The sequence below is a fragment of the Calidris pugnax genome, unplaced genomic scaffold (genome assembly GCF_001431845.1).
Source record: "Calidris pugnax isolate Ruff unplaced genomic scaffold, ASM143184v1 scaffold103, whole genome shotgun sequence".
Classification (NCBI taxonomy): domain Eukaryota; kingdom Metazoa; phylum Chordata; class Aves; order Charadriiformes; family Scolopacidae; genus Calidris; species Calidris pugnax.
The window spans coordinates 6,939,689-6,960,518 of NW_015090990.1; the positions used below are offsets into that span (position 1 = coordinate 6,939,689).

The 20,830-nt window shown below is 38.2% G+C and overlaps 1 protein-coding gene across 3 annotated transcripts in view; it reads left to right on the forward strand.

The window, feature by feature from the left end:
• B3GALT1 (Beta-1,3-galactosyltransferase 1) overlaps nt 1-4,036 on the forward strand; it is a 171,246-nt gene extending 167,210 nt beyond the window's left edge. For all 3 annotated transcript variants that reach the window (XM_014954436.1, XM_014954434.1, XM_014954437.1), the window contains one exon: nt 412-4,036. In XM_014954436.1, the coding sequence (XP_014809922.1) occupies nt 641-1,621 (981 nt within the window). In that variant the 5' untranslated portion in view covers nt 412-640 and the 3' untranslated portion in view covers nt 1,622-4,036. The remainder of the gene's footprint in view (nt 1-411) is intronic.
• The last annotated feature ends 16,794 nt before the right edge of the window (nt 4,037-20,830 follow it).

The window sequence follows — 20,830 nt, forward strand, 5'->3', positions numbered from 1 at the left end:
AGTTACCACCAATGCTATTAATCCTAAGATAAAGTGCATTACTTTTCATTCTTTAAATAATTTTGACATGTTCCGTGGCATATTGTGAAAGATTGTCCGGAAAAAATGTTAGGAAGCAAGAAAATTATTTTCATATACTTTTAAAATTACCTAAATAACCAACATGCTATGCATGTTTAACTTTTTTTTAATATATTATCATTTATGAGAAACTATAAATCATAAAAGCATTACATCAGTTATACCGCTATTTTCTAGTTCACTATCTTGCATTGTGGTACCTCATGAAAAAAAAAGGATATCTGAGAAATATATTAAAACACGCAGATTATTAATGGCCAGTCATATTTAAGCTCATTTTTCTTGCCCTAGGCTTTTATGATCTGGAAATTTTTTCTTCATATTTTTCAGAAATAACAGAAAATTCCAAGAAATGGAAGCCGCTCATAGTAAAAGAAGAAAAGCTGAGTATCATCAGGGTTAATAGCTCCTATTTGAGATCCATGAATGATTACAGAGGTTTTTTCCTAAATCGAACTTTCAAGATTCATTAATAATATGCTGCCTCTCTGGGACATAGGTGCGCTCATGGTACGAAGGCTATTTATTCATCGCATGGAATAGAAGAGCTAGAGGAACAATGGCTTCAAAGGTCTCATGCTTATACATTTTGACGGTAGTTTGTTGGGCAAGTGCTCTTTGGTACTTAAGTATAACTCGTCCTACTTCTTCCTACACCGGCCACAGACAGATCAGTAGCATATCGATAGCCAGAAAAAACGTTTCCTTTGGCAACATAAGAACTCGACCTATAAATCCACATTCCTTTGACTTTCTTATCAATGAGCCCAACAAATGTGAGAAGAGTGTCCCTTTCTTGGTCATTCTTATCAGCACAACTCACAAAGAGTTTGACGCAAGGCAAGCCATTCGAGAAACTTGGGGAGACGAAAACAACTTTAAAGGAATTAAAATTGCCACGCTCTTTCTTCTCGGAAAAAACACAGATCCTGTGTTAAATCAAATGGTAGAGCAAGAAAGCCAAATTTTTCATGACATTATTGTGGAGGATTTTATTGACTCTTATCATAATCTCACCCTGAAAACATTGATGGGGATGAGGTGGGTAGCAACGTTTTGTTCAAAAGCAAAATATGTTATGAAGACAGACAGTGATATTTTTGTAAATATGGATAATCTTATTTATAAACTGCTCAAACCTAACACCAAGCCAAGGAGAAGGTACTTCACAGGTTATGTTATAAACGGAGGACCAATACGAGATGTTCGCAGTAAGTGGTACATGCCAAGAGATTTGTACCCTGACAGCAATTATCCACCCTTCTGTTCAGGCACCGGCTACATATTTTCAGCTGACGTAGCAGAACTGATTTACAAAACCTCCCTTCACACAAGACTTCTTCATCTTGAAGATGTGTATGTTGGACTCTGCCTTCGGAAGTTGGGCATTCACCCCTTCCAAAACAGTGGCTTCAATCACTGGAAAATGGCCTATAGCTTGTGCAGGTACCGCAGAGTGATCACGGTGCACCAGATAACACCAGAAGAAATGCACAGAATTTGGAATGACATGTCCAGCAAGAAACATCTTAGATGTTAAGATTTTTACAGATGTAAATACCTTTTTTTTTTAAATTTTGATTTAGTCTGGTTATTTTTTGACAAACTGATCTGCTGATTTACAGGTTAAACTGTGGGATATTAACTGTGAGAGGATTTTTAATGACTGATTTTTCATTCTCATTTTGACTACTGGTTTACAGACTTCAGGCTCTTTTCATAAGGACATTATACCAACCGAAAAGATCTAGAGTCAAACCTCAGATTTTGTATATTATCCTCTATCACACATATCAGCTCCTGCATCTGTATGTAAAGGACAGTAATAAGCTATCATGAGCTGCTTAATAGTTCATGCTCTGGCCGCTGAGATAAGACTCAGGCCCTAAGAAATGAATAATTACAAATATAATTTTATTCCTTTTCTGACACCCTACAACCATTTCTATTAGATCTTTGTTAATAAATTGCACTGACCTTATACACCTATCTTGACACATATATATATTTTATAGTACAACACGTGCAATTCCCAAACATCTTACTAAAGTTATAATAGCAGAATTCAGATAGGTAAGAACATCAAAGTCTCATAGGTCTTAGAAACAAACCCAAACACTGAAGTATATTCTTATCCACCAAACAGTATTCCTTTAAGTTATTTCACAAGACACCCCATTACTTTCTACTGGCTAAAGTAGCCCCTAAAAGATCTAACATAATTTTAAAATGAAGTAGAACATGTAGGTGAAATAAGGCAGTAGAGATGTATGAAAAACTATCTTAAAAACACATGATAAAAGTATGAATTACTTTTAACTTCAAAGCAAGGGCAATGTTTCTCATTAGTATCAGTGGATCTCTCCATTATCTATTGCTATGCAAGATGCTTAATTATATTGAATGATAAAAGTATTAGTAAGCAACATATTTCTTTAACATCAGTCAGTATGCTATTTACCTAAAAAAAGTAACACAAAAGCAGCTTTTTAAGCGTAAGCTCTATAGAGGGCTTTTAAGAATCACCTACTAAGGAAAACAAATTCTAGCCTTTGTTACAAATCTGCAGCTCCCAGGTTACTCATCACAAAGCCAATACTCACTGAGGTCCCCCCTCAAGAGATCGCCAGAACATGCAAGAGAAATTAAATACACAAGATTTTATTCAGGTTTCATAAAGTGCTTATGTGTTTTGAATATGAATGCTAATGAAGTGTTATGAAAATTATTTCCTGCAAAATTCTTCAACAAATTCAAGCCTTCTTTATTCAGCACCACCTTCTAACAAACAGCTAAAATATGACATTGCTCAGCAAATAATTTAGAAGGAAGAATTCACAGACAAATCACAAAGATACAAAACTCACCAAATACGTTATTGGGTGTAGATTACTCAGACCATCCATAGCACGCAAAAGAGTCTCATTCATTTCAACTGGCATTATGTGTAACATGAAAAACTGTTAAGTCTGTACATTATTCAGGATGTCTATAAAGTTGTCAGAAATTAATTGAATGAGAATTTAAAGGAAAACTCTGACCTGATTTTGCCCTAAGTGTACATAGCACTTTACGACAGTACAGAGGAATGAAGATGCTACCCCAAAAGGTTTGTAGTTTCATGAAAAAATTGCTAGTCCTATTCACAGATGCAGCATTGTCATTTTGAAATTAACTACTTGTAAATAAGGTAAAGTGTACCTGTCCTTCAAACCACAAAGAGTAGGTATCTCAAACAATCCTCTTCAGATCTGAAGGTGAAGCTACACAAGATAGCTTAGGAATTATTACTAATCAACAGGAGCTTGTGCATCCTTCACAAATGAAAATCGGTAATTTTATATAAAAATAGTGAATCTATTACATCATAATTAAGATTTATCCTTTCCTAATTGACTTAGTACTTTTCAAAGCTGCTCTTGGTTCCTGTCAAACTCAGAACTTTAGCTAAACAAGGTCTAACTAATTGCATAGATTAATATATAATACACACACACTGAGTGAAGTTCAGCTTTCCTTATCCAAGCCCCATAATATGTGGTTTAGGAAGGGAAACTAGGGTGGAACTCATCCCCAGCCCTTTGGTAAATCAGACAGCATGGATAGTGTCCTACTGGACACTACATTATTACACTTTGTAATAATTTCAACCCATAGGTTGCAATTATTTGTGCTATCCCTCTGCACTGTGCAGTAATTTGGGGTTTCTGAATCCACAACCAAATGGATTTGGTGGCCTTACTTCTCCTGCTGATGCTTCTGTGGCCTTTGGTTAGTAACCAAGAGGACAGCAGGGCTCCCTGTCCAGAATCCTCAGGGCTCGCATAGCACAGTAGCCTTGAATTTCTCCTAGTACAAGTAGACTGCATTAATGATTGGAAGGTACACCTTGAAAATAGTATCCCCCAAAAATATATTCCCTGCCATTTATAAATAGGTAGATCTTCAAGAGAAATGTGTATGTTCATCTTGGAAATTATGTACATATTTCTAAGGCATTTTCTTCTGTATTCAGCTGTATATATGTGTAGAGTCTGCTTGCTACATAGAATTCTGTTATGCATGGAGCTGAGTTAGGCATTATACTTGTCCAGTGTTTCAAGAGCCTTAAGCATGTGTGCCCTAACTTTTGAATGTACAAGATTTTTTTTCCTTTTATTGTCTAGTGAATTTAAAAGAACACAAAAGAAAAAAAGCCTAATTTTCTACTTCTATTAATTTTCTGATTCTAGATTTCACTACCTTGTTACACTTATGTAACAGATTTATTATTTTCTCTTTGCTAAGAAATTGCAGTATTGCAACCTGGAGCTAGAAAGGGAGCAATACATCTACTCACAGGGACAGCTTGTTGTCTCTTCCACCCAGTAGTATTTTTGCCACATGAGGTATTGTTAATAAACAAGCATTTGCATTGGGCTTCCTTTAACCAAAATAAATATTTATATTATTTAAATGTTACTTTGTTTCACTATGCACGGGACAAATGACAACTTGTTTAAGATGTGCTGGCTTCTAGTCACTTCTGAAATGTGACACCAATTCCAAACCGTACATGAACAAAGCACGTTGAGCAAAGAAGCTGCGGGGGGGTGGGGAAATGCCTCTCTTCAGGAGGAGTTTTTCACAAAAGCGGGTTTTTTTTGTTAAAACCATGAGAGTATTTAAATAGAAGTCTCAAGGTTCATTTTCCGTCTTTCCTAATAATAATGTTAAGTATCAATTTTGATTCTTTATTGGGATTTTTTTTTTTCTTTATAATGTAGATGGCAATGGCAATTTGTAAATGAAGAGTGTAATTAACTAGAAAAGCTCGTCAACAGTAACCGAACTTTAGGTGTATCATTATATATGACTGGCTGTACTTATGTATTTATTTGTCTAAATTGTATATATTGTTTTATCTATAGTGTCTGTAGGAGTGCATTCTTTTAGATTAAAGTATTATTTACAGTTTTGTGGGATTGCCAGCAAAGCTGCTAATCAAGATACTATTTTTTTGTATCAATGTCAAATAATAAAAAAAAAAAAAAAAATCAAGAACAAAGTCAAATGAAAAACTGAAGGTGTCCTGTACAGTTTTCTTCTTCTTCACTTCTTTTTAGAAATGTAAATGGTATTATCTGAAAACACCAGTGAATCGGCTCATTTGTCATAAGGAATTACATTGTGCTGTAAAAATAGATTTTTAAAAAATAATTGGAAAAATAAACACAACAAAAATATTACTTTTATTCATTATTCGTGCAACAACTTCATCAAGCTGATGTCCACACTGATCAGGTGTACTACTTCATTTAACTCCAAAGACTTAATCTTAAAACAGCCATGGTAATATCTGCCACATTAGCCCTGCTTTGCCCTGTGCATCTGCTTTGGCATCCCCGGCTACTGAGACTAAAGCTTGGCAGTTTTAAGGTGGCAAAGCTGCTTGACTCCCTTGGTCCTGCAACATGATTCTTCCACTTCCTCCATGGCACCTTAATGTGTATGGTTGCAGATATCAAAAGCTACACACTGGAGAAAAAGAGACAGCAAAAACATCCCAAACCCCACATCTCGTAAAACCACAATAAACACTCTGAAGTTGCTGTGTGACCGCCAGGAGGATGCCCATATGGAGGGTTCTCCCCTGGCCTCAGAGAGCCACGTGCTGACCCTGACAGAGCTTTTTTGCTTCCCTAAGCCCCCCAGAGGCACCCGGAAATAAGCGAAGCACAATCTGAATACACCTGGATTATCCAGTCAATCTCATGTAGTGTTCATCTCCCAATATAAACTGCTACTTTGTCCATTAGGAAGGTCTGGGTGACCTTAGGGTCTTCACATCAAAATTAAAACATGAAACAAAAGAACAAAAAGTCCCATTTACTTTAAGAACTAGTCAGAATGATTCCTCTTATCTCCATTCTCCCTTTTGCAGTTTCCCATATAGAGCAAAATATCTAACCTCTTTCACTACTGGTTTCAGAGCTCAATAACCCGAAGTCAGTCATGAAATTGAGGGGAAAATAACACACACCCCTGAGAGAAATATAGTTTTTGCAACCCAAAGTGTATTTTCTTTGGGTCATTTGTTTCAGAAGCAGCTGAAGATGGCTACAGAGTCCCCAGGCATCCCAGGAGTGTCTGCAGCAATGCAGCAACCTCACAAATGAGATGCTTTAAAGGAATTAAGTGTTTCACATACAGTAAAAACCCCTCCAATCATTTTTTGCTCATTTTCACCATTGCAGCCTGAGTCTAATTGCAACTCTTACATGGTGTTTAATTAATATACAGCTTGGAGATACACAGATATTAGCACTAGTAGGATAGATTTCATGTAGCTTGATTATCCTAATTACAAGCATTCTATTTTCTCATTTACTTAATTGATTGTCATATATTTCCAAAGAAATTTGCACTGCCCTAAGTGAAAACAATATGTAAAAAACCCTTCTTAAAACTGGCCTATTCAAACAGCAGCAGTGTGCCAGAAAAGGAGATCTGTACGACATGAAACATTGTACTGAATAATATGTGCTTACTTTTCTCTTCTTAAAATTAGGAATTTATGAAATGGAAGGAGTCATCTAGGAAAGAGGAATGCATATGCCTTATTGATTTGACTGCACCTGTAATAGAGTTGTCTCAAGTATCTCCTCTGATGACATGCCTAACACAGGAAAAAAGATTCATTTTTTTGCTAGGTCTGCAGGTTAGCTGACTCTGCATTGTATGTCTGCCTCACCTGAAAGAGCTAAGGAGAGCAAGAGCCGATTTATTCATCATGCAAGATTTATCCTTGAGCATTTATTCTGCGAAGGCAGTTTTACATATCAATATGTGCAGAGTTACGTGCAATGGTTTTGTGACATGGACAACTTTTATTTGGGGGAAGCAAATATCCCAAACTTGAGATATGCTGGGTAACGCACACCATATCTGCAGTTCAGTCAAGGCTATGAAGAATAATTCCAATCCCTACATCCCTTTTTCCTTTAGAAGTTCCTTTCTCTGGCCTATTTTCTAGCCTGACCTCCTTCCTCAAAGAGAAAGCAGACCTCTCCAGGCACCTTAGTATACCAGTAAAAGCAAGGGGGGAAGCAGAGAGCTCCCAACAGTATCATTAGAGAAGTGCTAGCAGGCCCATAGTACAAAATCATTTAGCATTACATCCATCCTCTTTTGGCAATAAATATAGCAGTCATATATGTGAGATACACACAACAAGTGCTTCGATTTATCCATCTTGATACACCAGCCATTGGGCTCTAAGTGCATCATGCTCAGATCACACATCAATTCTTGCTTAGCATAAGACAATTACAGGAACATCTTAAACAAAAAGCAGTGCCAAAGTGTAGCAAGAGCAACAAGGGATAAAATGTCTTGAAACAATCTAAAATCCATTATCTGCTGTATTGCAGACTGCATTTGGATTGAGCTGTGTGAGGCAAATCAGCTTTGATTCAAGTCACGAGCCCCATCAGTTTTCTACGGGATTTTTGCCTGTTTACGATGGGCTGAATTTTATTCTTTGTGTCCAGCTCGGTTCTTACTCCCACTCATAGTGAAGTCAACTGGGAGATTATCAATATTTCCTGGGAAGAACACTGTATTCCAGATGGTACCTCACTCACCAGAAACCAACTCTTAGCAAATGTGAGCAGGAAGACAAGGCAAGAAGCAACCTCTCCAATTTCCCATTAAGCCTACTCCTTAAGAAGACAAAGGAGAACATGAGACCTACGGGTTTGTAACCTGTGCAATGAAAGCAGGTGTATAACTAACTCTTGACAGGAGAGGACTCTGTGCTGAGTTACCTGTCACCTGGCTCTCTGCCAGTTCACTAATAAGTTATATTCTGCTCATAACAAGTCTGTTTGGCAGCACTAACAAATGCCACTGATGAGAGCAAGAGCCCCACAGGGCCATACCTATTCTTGCAATCACTCCTTTTTCATTCCCTACACAGCTTTTATGTTTACAGTCATTGCATTGGAGAAAAAACAGTGGTATAATGATGCCTTTCCTAAACTTCATTCATCTGGAAGAATCCCAACAATCTAATTTAGGATAATTTTCTTCCCCCTTGATAATAAGACAAGTATAGACGGTCTTTTCAAGTTGGCATCAGGACTTGCTAGTGTCCCTGCAGTTCCTCTCCTCCATTCATCAGACCAGTCACTACGCTTAAAGCTTTTGGCATGGAACCCTTCTGACTCTAGTCTCTTACCTTAAAGCAACACTAGACCTCCTCCCTTTTGCCCCATGCTCAGCTAGCTCTTTATTTAGTTTAGTTCCACCACCTAAAGAGCTCACACTCACATGCTCTTGCCATCACCAGAACTGCCCCTTCGCACACAAACTCCAGTCACCAGCATGTCCTTCAGCTGTGGCTTACCCAGCAACACATTTCTCCTCCCTATCTCCTTCCACCAGCAAGCCCTGGAAAGCTGTCACCTGCCTGCTTTCCTACAATTCTTTCTTCTCCTTGTAGGACTATTTCATTCTCTCCATTATTAGTTTCATACAAAACTGAGACTTGTGCATCGTTTGCCAGTCCCAACTTAAACCTGTTGCCATAAGATAGGATGGAGGACACCTTGACTTTCCAGCACATTCTTATCCTCTCTCTCTTTTCCCCACTTCAGCTTTTTGCTTGATTTACAAGAATCTCTTTAGCCTCACTCCATTCTCCTGCACTTTTAATCCACTTCAATCTGGTACATTGATCTGTTGTTTCCATCACTCTTTCCATTTTCATAACGTGATTTTACACAGCACAGCATCCTCCTGCATCTAATGTATCCATCCAAAATAGCCACACACACACAAAAAAAAAAAAGAACAGAGACTTTTACAGACAGATGGCCCCTATCTGAAGGGTTTACAGTCCTACACCGCCCAATGCCCAGCAAAGTGAATTCAGTGAGTTTCAGAGAACAAGTAGCCCTTGAAGTAGTTCCTTCAAGAATCTTTTCTTTGATATTGCATAGGTGTATGGAAACAATAGGTCCATCATCTTTCATCTTGTGCCTCTGCCTCCAGAAATCATTGCACAACCCAACAGATTTGGCTATCACACACTTTCTTTACGTTTAGGTTTTTTTTCTTATTCCTTTTACCTTTCCTCACATAACCTTAAATAGTTAATCAGAATTCAAACCAGCATTTTTTCACATTTTGTTTTAACTTCCATTTATTCAAGTATACCTTATTCCATAATTTCAATGTTTTAATCTTTTTATCTGCTTCTGCTCCTTATGTTGCCTCCACTTTCCTCATATCTTTCTAATATTCAGACCCCCAGCACTGAATCTATTACAAGTACATTTGCATGAAGTCTGAGAACAGCAGTACTTCTCTCTGTCCCTGTTTTTGAGGTATCAATGACTGAGTTATTGGATTAGTTTCACCAGACAGGACAGCTTGTCTTATATTATCACATTTAAAGCAGAAAATTAACTTTTACTAGCATCTGGAACAGACAGCAAGTCTACAGGGCTAGAGTAGCTGTCAACGTAGCGGGTGTCAACATACCCAAAAGTACTTAGTTAATGAACTTTCTTTATATAGAACACCATTTCCCCTCAGGCCACAAAAAGGTCCAGATCATTCAGGATAAAATCATCAAGGTGCACTGAGGCTTTGTATTATGTTTGCCGTTGCTTTGGAACGATTTATGCACCTTCCAGTTTTCCCAAGTTTTGGTTGTACTGCTGCCTCTGGGGAGTGGCAAAATGAAGCCTCTAACAAGGCTGTCTCGGTACTTGCCCAGCACTGTTTTATTCCAACCAATTACAGCCTATCTGTACTTTGAATTACAAACTCAGCTGATGCCAAGTTTGATGATAGGCTGCTTTAATTGGTCATTAAAACCAGTATTATTTACTGCCTTGTTACTTGGATTCAACATTTCTACACATGGGGATAAAACTAATGGGCTAGAATAAAGAATATATACAGCATGTAATTAAAATTACATTTTTTAATAGAGGAACATACATGCACACAATGCAAGTGCTGGCATATACTTAGAAGTAAAGGTTATGGAAGTGTACATTTTAATTTGTATTTTACCACAATTTAGCTGTTACTTCAAACAGATGGGTGAGTAGTGCAACATTTTTAAACTGATTTAATTACTTGTAAAAGTATTGGCTTGTGTTAAATTAGGTGCAATAAATTACAAAATGGTTCTCAGAGTCCTTTAAAAGGGGTTTTGAACAGGTAGAATCAACAGGAAAATAAACTGAGCCTCGCAAGCTGGTATTTGAAAAAAAAAAAGTTATTGGCTATTTGTTTTATCACTACAGAAATAAGGTAAAAAAAAAATCCCATCATTCACACATTTCAGTATATTTGCACTTCAGAGATAGGTGAACGCCAGTAATAACATGTAGACAACATATCTATCTGTATGTGTAGATGATAAAACTGGTTACCCTTATTCTCCCCCCAGAAAACGCACCAGTTAAGTGTGGAATTGAGGTAGGTAACGTGGGATTACTACTGTTGTCCTTGTTTTAGGGCAAAGTCATTTGCTAAAACATAAGTCATGTGGAAGACAGTCCCCAGGTTAATCTGAACAGGTATTAGCCTATGAAATATCTAGACCTCTATTCAGACGTTGCTTCTTGTCTTGAATTCCAAGGATATCCTGTAACAAAAATCTTCATGCCCAAGAAATGCCAACTCTATGAAAATAAATTACAAACAAGAACAATGCATAAGTCTAAGTAGACAAGTAGAAAAATGTCTTGCCTACTAAGTACCACATAGGAGTACAACTAGGTAACCAAACAAAATTTGAAGGGCAAAAATGGTTATCAAACTCCCTGGTTACAATATTAGGAAGGCAGAGATTGGCAAGGAAGGTCCTTTCTGACTGATGAGGCTGTGAGGTCCTTCCCACCTCTAAGAAAAAGGGTTGCCCTCCTAGGATGGCTACTAAAGAGCACAAATGAATAGTATCCAGACCCACTGAGATCCCACATCCTGAAGACTCATATCAGCCCCAGGTCTGGGTGCTTTCTACCATAACCAGGCAGAAACTTTGCAGGATTCTTGGTTACAGCTGGCACAAAGCTTCCACTGGGGAACAGCTCATTTTACCTTGGAGAATAAATCACAGTGCCCCAAACATTACATTATAGAATGTCTAGGCTTCAGGAGAGTAAATTCTTACCAGATAAAATTGTCTCATTTTTGACAGATCATCTATTTCCTGGGCATTTTAGATGATTAAATGCTTTAAATTTTTTTATGGTTTTGAAATTACTGTGCTGGAAATATCATTGAAAACAAGCTTGCACTTTTATCTTCTGCTAAACCCAAGAGAAATACCACTTCAGAGGAGTATATTACATTTCATTTGAATGCTGGGACAGCCACATCAGTAACTAAACTAAAAACCATATGGATTGTCAGTGTTAATACTACCACCTGCCCATGTTTTCCCTTTCCAGCTCTGATCATCAATCACAGTTCATTCTTTTCCATGCCCTTCATTTCAAAAGTACCCAATAGCTTATTATTTTTTTAAATGCATTACAATTTCAGTAAGGCTGCATTTTGTTTAGGGAAGAAAATGCTTAATTTAACACAAAGATTTTTAAAGAAAAATGGAGAAAATAGCACCTGGAAAGCTGTACTTGCACGGGCACACTGGCTGGCAATATGCACATGAAATAAACAAAATGAGAAATGTTTTCTTGTTCCTTGACGTGCTGTGAGACTGGGTGATATCTCACAAGATATTAGAACAAAAAGGAGACTGTCCTTTCCCAGGTTTTACTTTTACTAATCATGGTATTGTTTGAGAGCAAGAAAACGTGATCTAGTCGAAGATGGGGTTTGAACTAGATGACCTTTAAAGGTCTCTTCCAACTGAAACTATTGTATGATTCTATGTTGCTGATCATTGTAGGGGGTTGGACTAGATGAGCTTTTAAAGGTCCCTCCAAACCCAAACCATTCTATGAAAGGAAGTGAAAACATCAGCACCCATTGGTGAAGAAAAGGAGGAACAAGGAACAAGGGAGCCTTACATACAGGGACTGGACACAAAAAACTTGAGAACTGCAAAAATTGTAGTGGAAGTGATACAGTATAGATGACAAAACTACTCATATCTTTGAAGCATCTGCACAGGAGAAGGAACAAGGGAGCCTTACATACAGGGACTGGACACAAAAAACTTGAGAACTGCAAAAATTGTAGTGGAAGTGATACAGTATAGATGACAAAACTACTCATATCAAGGAAGTGAAAACATCAGCACCCATTGGTGAAGAAAAGGAGGAACAAGGAACAAGGGAGCCTTACATACAGGGACTGGACACAAAAAACTTGAGAACTGCAAAAATTGTAGTGGAAGTGATACAGTATAGATGACAAAACTACTCATATCTTTGAAGCATATGTCAGATAATAGCAAAACTTTAGAAAGACAGATGTGTTCTGAAATTTCATGTACACTACTGTCTCTGATCCGTAAGTTTATTCGCAGTTTGCTGTAATGCCGAGACATGCATTTGCTTTAAGCACTAATTCACAATGGGTGAGGCAACATCATCTGTGGGACCAGCAGCTGCCTGGAACACATCAGACGATTGCCAATGGATTTATCTTAAGAGTTCTTAAAGTACATATTTGTAGAACTGCGCTTCTAATCGTACCAGTACCTACATCATGATGAAAAGCAGCATTTTCAAGAGGAGTAGTATGCACTCTGTCTTCTTCTCACAACTCATTCTAACATGCCTTCCAGTAAATTCAGTTCTAACAGTGCATTTAAGCCAAAAATACGTATTTGATATATCAAATTTAAATTAGAACATAGACTTAATCTAACTATAAACCACATGTTCCATTTCCTCAACATAATATGTCACAAATAGGTAAAATTACTAAAACTTATTTCAAAGTAATTGTATTTTTTTTTTTTTATTCTGGAAAGATTTCTTCCATACTAGTTGAAAGAACACCTAAACCAGAAAAAAGTTGGCAATATACACATAAATGGTATACAAGAACTTACTTAGCTTCACCTTCTTGACTGTTAAAATAGAATTTACATAGGTACTATTTTGTATCTTACAAAGTAAGTGCATTTATATCCTTGTTCTAAATTTGCCAATACCTCTACTAAGAGGATGTTATATAAAATAATCTGTCTTTGTATTAACTCACCATAAATTCAGACAGTAATATAGTTCAGTTCTACAAGAACAGATAATCTTTTAAATCCTCTCCAGAAGGCAATAATTTTGCCTTTAATTATAAAAATTATTTTCACAGATAAGGAATTTCTTTTGTGACTAAGACAAGGATTATGATCTTAGATAAGCAGTAGAAGACTTAATTTCCGCTGTTTGTTACAGATTTATATTAGCTAGTGTTAACATGCACGCATATTTGTCTCCAACAGACGCTTTTTAAAGAGTTCTCATTGAGATCTGAGCATGTAAGCAGTTGAAATGGTTTGGGTTTTTTTTCAAATGCCTTTAACAAATTGTTAAGTGCATAAATTTATTTTATCAAGCATTAGTAATGCTCCATTAGATTAATTTGTGATCACATACAAACAGAACCCAGGACTAGTCGGAAAAACACAAGTTCACAGGTGACAATCAAAGAAAAACACGGTAGGTACATACCAAAAGCTAAATATTGTAAGAAAGGACCAGTTAGGTATGTACCTGAAGTACCAGCTACAAAACAAGGTTTGGATTTTTCCCCTACATTAGACATAACTGTACAGACATCAAAGCTCTGGTTTGGTTTTGTTTGTAATTATGGTGGCAGCTTTTAAAAACCACAAATGGCTGCGGCAGTAAATCAAACCCCGTTATTACAGAACATTTAGAAATTGCTCAACAGCTAGTGCGGCTGCATCTCGGTCTCCAGTGCTGACTGTCAAGAACTAAATGACAGAAAGCTGTGAGGAAGCCTGAGCAGAAATGGTTTCCTGGAAGGGGCAGTTCCCAAGCAACAGCAGTTATAACTTCTGAAGAGAGTCTGCACAGACAGCACGCACCTCCACAGGAACCACAACACTCCTCCTGTGGGCCCCAGAGATCTCCTCGTTAGACAGTGAGTTGCCCGTGGAAAGGGAAAAGGGGAGGGAGGAGGAGGGAGACGGAACGAGAGGCCCAAGAGCTCCCATTTCTTTCACGCCAAGTCAAGTGCTGTGATGCTGGGACCCACCTGAAGAGATAAATCCCCTTGTAAAAAATAAAATTTCAGAACAGAGGGAAAGGAAAATAAATTAGTTTGTGAACTGCAAGGTTCACAACTGTTTTTATATATACATACAGATGTATATTTATATAACTGGGAATGAAAAATAAATACTTTGGAGAGCTGAACAGTTATCAATTAATATTTGGAAAAATCAAATGCCACTAGTAAAATTAAATTGGTATGTGAGATAGCAGAGTTTTCTTTGTTTAAGAAACTGCTACCATGTACTTTCTAGATAAGAAGCAAGGGCAGCATATAAACAGAGAAAAGCAGCACAGAAGCGTGTGCACACCTCCAGGAGAGATTAAATACTTTATCAGGAACTCTGTCCTCATCCTGAATTTTTCATAGTCATGTAGCTCAGTACAAAGCGAGCACTAAAACCACCAGAACTGAATTTACAAGAGATATGTGCTGGTGCAGGGCAAGAGAACCGGAGATGAGGTACTTTCTTTCAGGCGCTTGTAATCTACACGTACACTACAATACAACAAAATGCACTGTATCTTCTGGGAATGCTGCTCTCACCATCCTGCTCCACAGAACTTCCTGCTCTTCTCTTTGGCTCTATGGTAGGTATAAAAAATGAGCACAGAGCAATGTTTTGGATTGCTCATCCTGCTTGCACTCCACGTACACGCAGGCTTCCTCCCTCTGTGCTCCGCAGTCACCAAAAACTGATCTAGTCTCCACAGGAAAAGACATTTCCAGCCACAAGGACAGTATATCATAGCAGAACTGCCTACCATCACCGTCTGCTCCCCTGGTCCGTGGCTTTTTTGCAGCACTCCCTGATGGTTTCCAGGCACCTGCACTAACCACCACAAGGTCGGAGGGCTGTGGCCTGCACGCTGCCTTGGAAGGGGAATGTGCAGAGTGCACTTGCTTCAACAGCAGGGCATGGGAAGCACCACTTCCCAGCTTCCAGAATGGTTTAAAAAAAAAAATTCAAAAAACATTTTGGGAAAAAAAAAATTGTTTTCCATGAATTATTTTTGTGAAAGTTGCTTCATTCTTCCAGTGGCACCTAGGGGGGACACACCGAGGCCAGCACAATTCCAACTCCAGCAGCACAAGCCAAGCGTGGGAGAAGTGTGGGGCCAACCCCATCCCTTGGCAGCCCCCAGCCCCCCACTCCGGGAGGACCTCGGCACAGCTTTGTCTGTGTCCCAGCCAGCTAGCAGGGTTCACTGGGCAAGGGAACGTATCCCAGCCAGCTAGCTGCTTCACATGCGCAAGGACCACAGCCCTAGAATAAGCTGATTCTCCATAAAGCTTCTACAAAATCATACTGACTCCTAATAGCATTTGGAGACTCTGTTTTAGATGAGATTTTTCTGGTAAACAAAAATTAATATAAGGTAACATAATATCTGGTTAATACAAGTTTACTTCCAGGTAAATATGAATGATGATGACTGTTCAGCATAGAAAAAAAAACTATCAAAGATAAATGTAAGGGGACATAGAGAACTACAAAATATTATGGTATAAATCATTTTTTCTATGCATTGCCTTGGCAGTAATTAGCATAAATAAATACATAAAAAGCTATATTTGATAAGTGGTAGCCCCATGGATACCTGGCATATGCAACAAAACAGGTCTTTTGCAATTATTAACCAGTCAAAATTTTATCTTATGCTAAAGAACACTTTTTGCCTCAACTGAATTTGAGAATATATTATCTGCATGTTCCAGTATCAGGATGCCAATTTCACAGCAAGTAAAACACTGTCACTTTTCTGTAACACTGAAAGCATACATCTAACACACCATAAATTGGAAAACAAATCTGTTTACTCTCCTGGACTGAAACCGAATGTTTAGTTCACTATGTTGTAATTTTTTGCATCCAACAGCTGTCTTCAATTTAAACTGACATCAATTTGATTTGCCACAAGGTCACTGGAGTACTCTTCCAAAAGGTATTTTTAGGCCTTTGGCTTATACCAGAAGAGGAGAAGAATATTAAATTTAATATAAATTTACCTCAGCACTGTTAGTCTTCGCATAAACTCTTATATTGCCTGTAACAATTTATAAGGCATATGCAAATGTAACAGCCCCAGTCATCTTTGGATTTAAATACACATAGCCTTACTATAAGACATTACCTGCAATTACTTTATTAAAAATTAAAATCTTTGCCTATGAAAAAGACCCTGCTCTACTACGCTGACAACGGAATATAAAGATAATGATTAAGAAAACAGTAACGCTCATTTTCTTAAACACGGCCCTGCTTAGATTTCTGCAGAGCACTCCAAGCTACGCTACCTTCAGACCTCAGAGATTCAGACCTTTGTTGGCCTTATAAATCCAATGAGGAAGCACTGTTATGCAGTACACACAATTCTGTAAACACAAAGTAGTATTAAACAAGTAGAGTAATTTATATAATGCTAAATTGTAGCTCTGTAGCTCTCATCCAAAAGTCTACATTTATCTTTCTGAAAATCCTTCTGGATGATTAAAAAAAAAAAAAGTATCAAGCAACACACAAGTGCAGGAGTTTCCTCACCCTTTCAATCTTTTGTGAAGCATCAGGTTTACGGATGACTTGACTGTGCCCCATCTGACAGACAGATTTACAAGGTTAGCACTAAACCTAATCAGAAACAATCAGAAAACTCTTCCTCTCTGGTGTCATTTTCTGCTTGGATGGCTCTGCTATGCTATTATAAATAGGAAAAGCTTGCAGCACAAGCAGGGTGGAAGACTTCAGGGAGATTTTAGTAATCACCTTCCATTCAAATCACACCCACTCTTTAATCACGATTGGATCCTTTTCCATTTTATAGCCCCAGGAGTAAACTGAGGAGCTCATAATCAACACAGATAGGGAACGAAATTTTAGTCCCACTGAAGCTATTGTATAGTATTATTAATTCATGGGGCTGAGATTTCAATAATGGTCCTTCCCTCTGGATTCTCCGTTCTAATTTAAGGTGTTTTTCTCCACCTTCTTCCTATTTCTCATAATATAGAGCCAATGCTCCAGTGAAGTCAAAGTTTGTTTTAATTAGAGGTGCTCTAACAAAAAAAAAAAAAAAAAAAAAAAAAAAAAGATCCTGAATTCAACAGGATTCTCAGCTGATTCTGACATGCTGGGAATAGTTCCAGCTTTAACAACCCCAATCACATATCTATTATGCTTTTCCTCAACGTGAATGCTTACTTCACAAAAGCCATAACCACAAAAACCTTTCCATAGAACTGAAAAAAGGTTAGGAATTTTATTTAATTTCACAAATTGCACATCTTGTGCTGTCAGAAAAAGCCATCTTTCAGCGTATGCTCAAAACTCCGTAACCAAAGCAACCTAGAAAACCATCAAATATATCCCTTGGTTTAAGGAGAAAGTCCTTTATCGCTGTTGCAAAAAGACACATAGAAAGTTTACCTTTAAAAAGGTACTTATTGCACCACAATAAGGCACTGCTGGCTTCTTGCTTGGCACGGTCAGGGCCAAAGGCATGGTTCTGCATGGTTCACTGCAAGAGCCTCACTGAGGCTGTGATGGGCTATCGCAGGGAAAGCTCGTACCACCAGGCAGGGTAGGAAGGGAGCACTGCCCACCAGGACTGATTAAACCACAGGGAAAGCTGGGTAAAGAGGGACATTGTCATCCACACCCCCCTGGTTCTGAACAAGCTTGTATTTGCTGACCATTTGATTTTATACTTCATTCTTTAATTTAGCATCTTGTTCTTTCTTGGTTAATAACAGAGTACTAGAACAATGCGGGGCATTAGCAAAAGATACTAATTTGCCAGAACAAAGCAACCAAACTTTCAGGAACCTTAATAATACAAATACCGACAGGTTAAGGTTAACATGAAAATGACATACTTGGGTGCCTCAAACTTCTTTGATGTACTGGAGAGAATAGTAACTGTTCGAGATCTCAGGAGATTTCCTGGGAAAAGTCTGCAAAAAAGCTTTCCTTGCCCTTTATACTATGAAATAGGACAGGTACAGACTCTAACATCAAAATACCTCAGCACCAGCGGGTTAGGTCGGGTTTCTTCTCTTCCTCCCACTTTTTTTTTTTTTACTTCCTCCCACTCCCCCCCAATACCAGAATGCATTATAAAACCAATCCAAGCTTTCAAAAATGGAGATGCAGGCTTCTCCCATAAAGAGGCTTTCCAATTTAGCACTACATGGTCCATCTTCCAGAGAACAGAAGTTTTGCTACTAGGAAATATAATCTTTTTGCCTGTTTATGTATTTTTATATGACATGAGTACCACAGAGTTCACCTCCTCAAATCCACTAGACACGCTCTGGTTCTTCTGGTTCATTTATAATTGCCTGTTGATGACAGCCACACACACTACCTTTATGTGAAGAGACAGTTATGTTACCAAAAAAACCCTTAAATTCTTTTACATTTTGAGATGTCGTACCTCAATTGTCCTCAAAGGAAATAAAGCTAGGTCTAGAGAATCTACAGTTGCAGAGTAAACATGACAAAACTAGAAAAATCTATTGCTCAAAGTAAATTTAAAGAATCCCAGCACTCCTATGTGTGAGCAGCACCTTCTTTTAATGAATCTGAGTTATCACATGGATGAAAAAGAAGCAAATAACTGTTTTTTTTCTTCTGGCAAGAAACTTAACAATTCCATAATTTGAAAGATAGCTGTTTTTCATTAATTGTTAAAACTTGAACCTACACAGAAAAAGTAAGAAAGGAGAGGCATGTATTTTCCATCTACTGCAATTCTATTTCTCATAGCTGTTCCTTTACATAAATGCATCCACTTGTGTAAATGATTTTCTACACCCTACTGAGACAATGAACAAGCGCAGCCTTTCAAATTCACATTTGAAAATTAGATAGCCTGAGAAGGACAAGATTGCTTCCCTATTTGTTTATGCAGTGAAAATTAAATATTTCCCCTTCCAAGTCCCTGTAATTGCTCATTGATCCACCATTGCCCGTATTCTGAAGATGATTAGAAGCAGACAACTTCCCAACTACTGAGTTTGGTTCAACATCTCAAATTACAATGACTGTGCAAGCAGTTCGATGAGCATCAATCTAATAGTCATGAAGCAGCTATAAAACCACATTTTTGTGTTCACTGTAATGTTACTCTTAGTCATTGAGGGGAAAATGAATACCTAAATGTCACAATGCTCAACTAATATGCCTGGATATTTCATCAGTTGAACCACTATGTAATAAAACACAAGCAAAACAGACTTCATTGGAGTTTTCATGATTTGAGTAAATCCAGCTGCTCCACCAGCTTATTAGCAGAGCACATGCACAGGGAACTCAAAGATGTAGGCTCCTGCTGCTTTTCCAACTTCTCATTTTAAAGTGATTAGCATTCTTAGTGCATGCACATGCATGAGTACATTGCAAGAGGGTGAAAAGGCTGCCCACTTGATGCAGTGGGAAAACCCACAGTAATTCACTGAAGAGAAGTTATATCACAATTGATCCAAAGGAAAAAAAAAAATATACCAACTGCTATTCATTACCATCAAGGTCTCATTTTTTTGCTGCACTAAAAAAAACACTGAGGGGGTGGGGGTCATCCTCTGCTCCCTGCTAAACAAAAATCTGCATTTTCAATGCACTCAATTACCAGTGTTTTAGGTCTGTGTCAGATTCATCATCAGAGCTAATTGATTTCAGACACAGGCCAACCTCACCATCCAACATCATTATGCAGAGGTAGGTGGTAAAAAGGAAAACAAATCTCTGATTAAGAAAAGCATGAGGGGGAAGCACACCATTTACAAGCTGCACACAGCATTCCCTCTGCGAGAAATAATGGTGTTTAAAAACATTCTGAAGGTGTGCCCCACAATCAGATTTTATAAAACACTCTGGAAACCCCCAAATTGGAGATCTTAAATTAAACCAAGCTCACTGAAAAGGCACACATTCATCTTTATCTCAGGAGACAATGTGGGAGAGAGCAAATTCAATGTTTCCTGGCTCATTTCCCTGCTCCCCCTTCCACCTCCAAGCGCAGAGCAGAAGCGTGCTCTGGGGCAGGGAGGTCTATATAGGAACTTGTGGTAGCACATAGGATAGTATGTCTAGAAAGCAAAAATATTTATCCCAACTTGCTAGCTGCATTGCAGTGTTGGTGGGAGTATCTGAGGTCAGCACTTGTCAGGAAACAGACATGTGCTCCTGTTCTCTTGACTTGAAAAGCATATGTTGCCAGAGCAGGAGACAGCTTTCCTGGCCCAAAGCCCACACTGGAGTCCCAGGAGATAAAAGGCTGGAAATGTCCTCCTCTCCCACACATACATACCATTTATTCTCCAGACCTGGTTTTGTGCTGAGCTAAATTCTATGCTTACAGTCATCCTTTTTAACACTCTGAAAATAATAAATGACAGAACTGTTTCATCGACTGTCTTCCATCTCAGTCCACAGCACAGAGCTACTTTCAGCACACCAAAGCAGAGCGTGCTGGCAGGGCTGGCTCCATGGACACTGACATTCATCAGCCTGCAGAGCCTCAAGTGCCCAGCT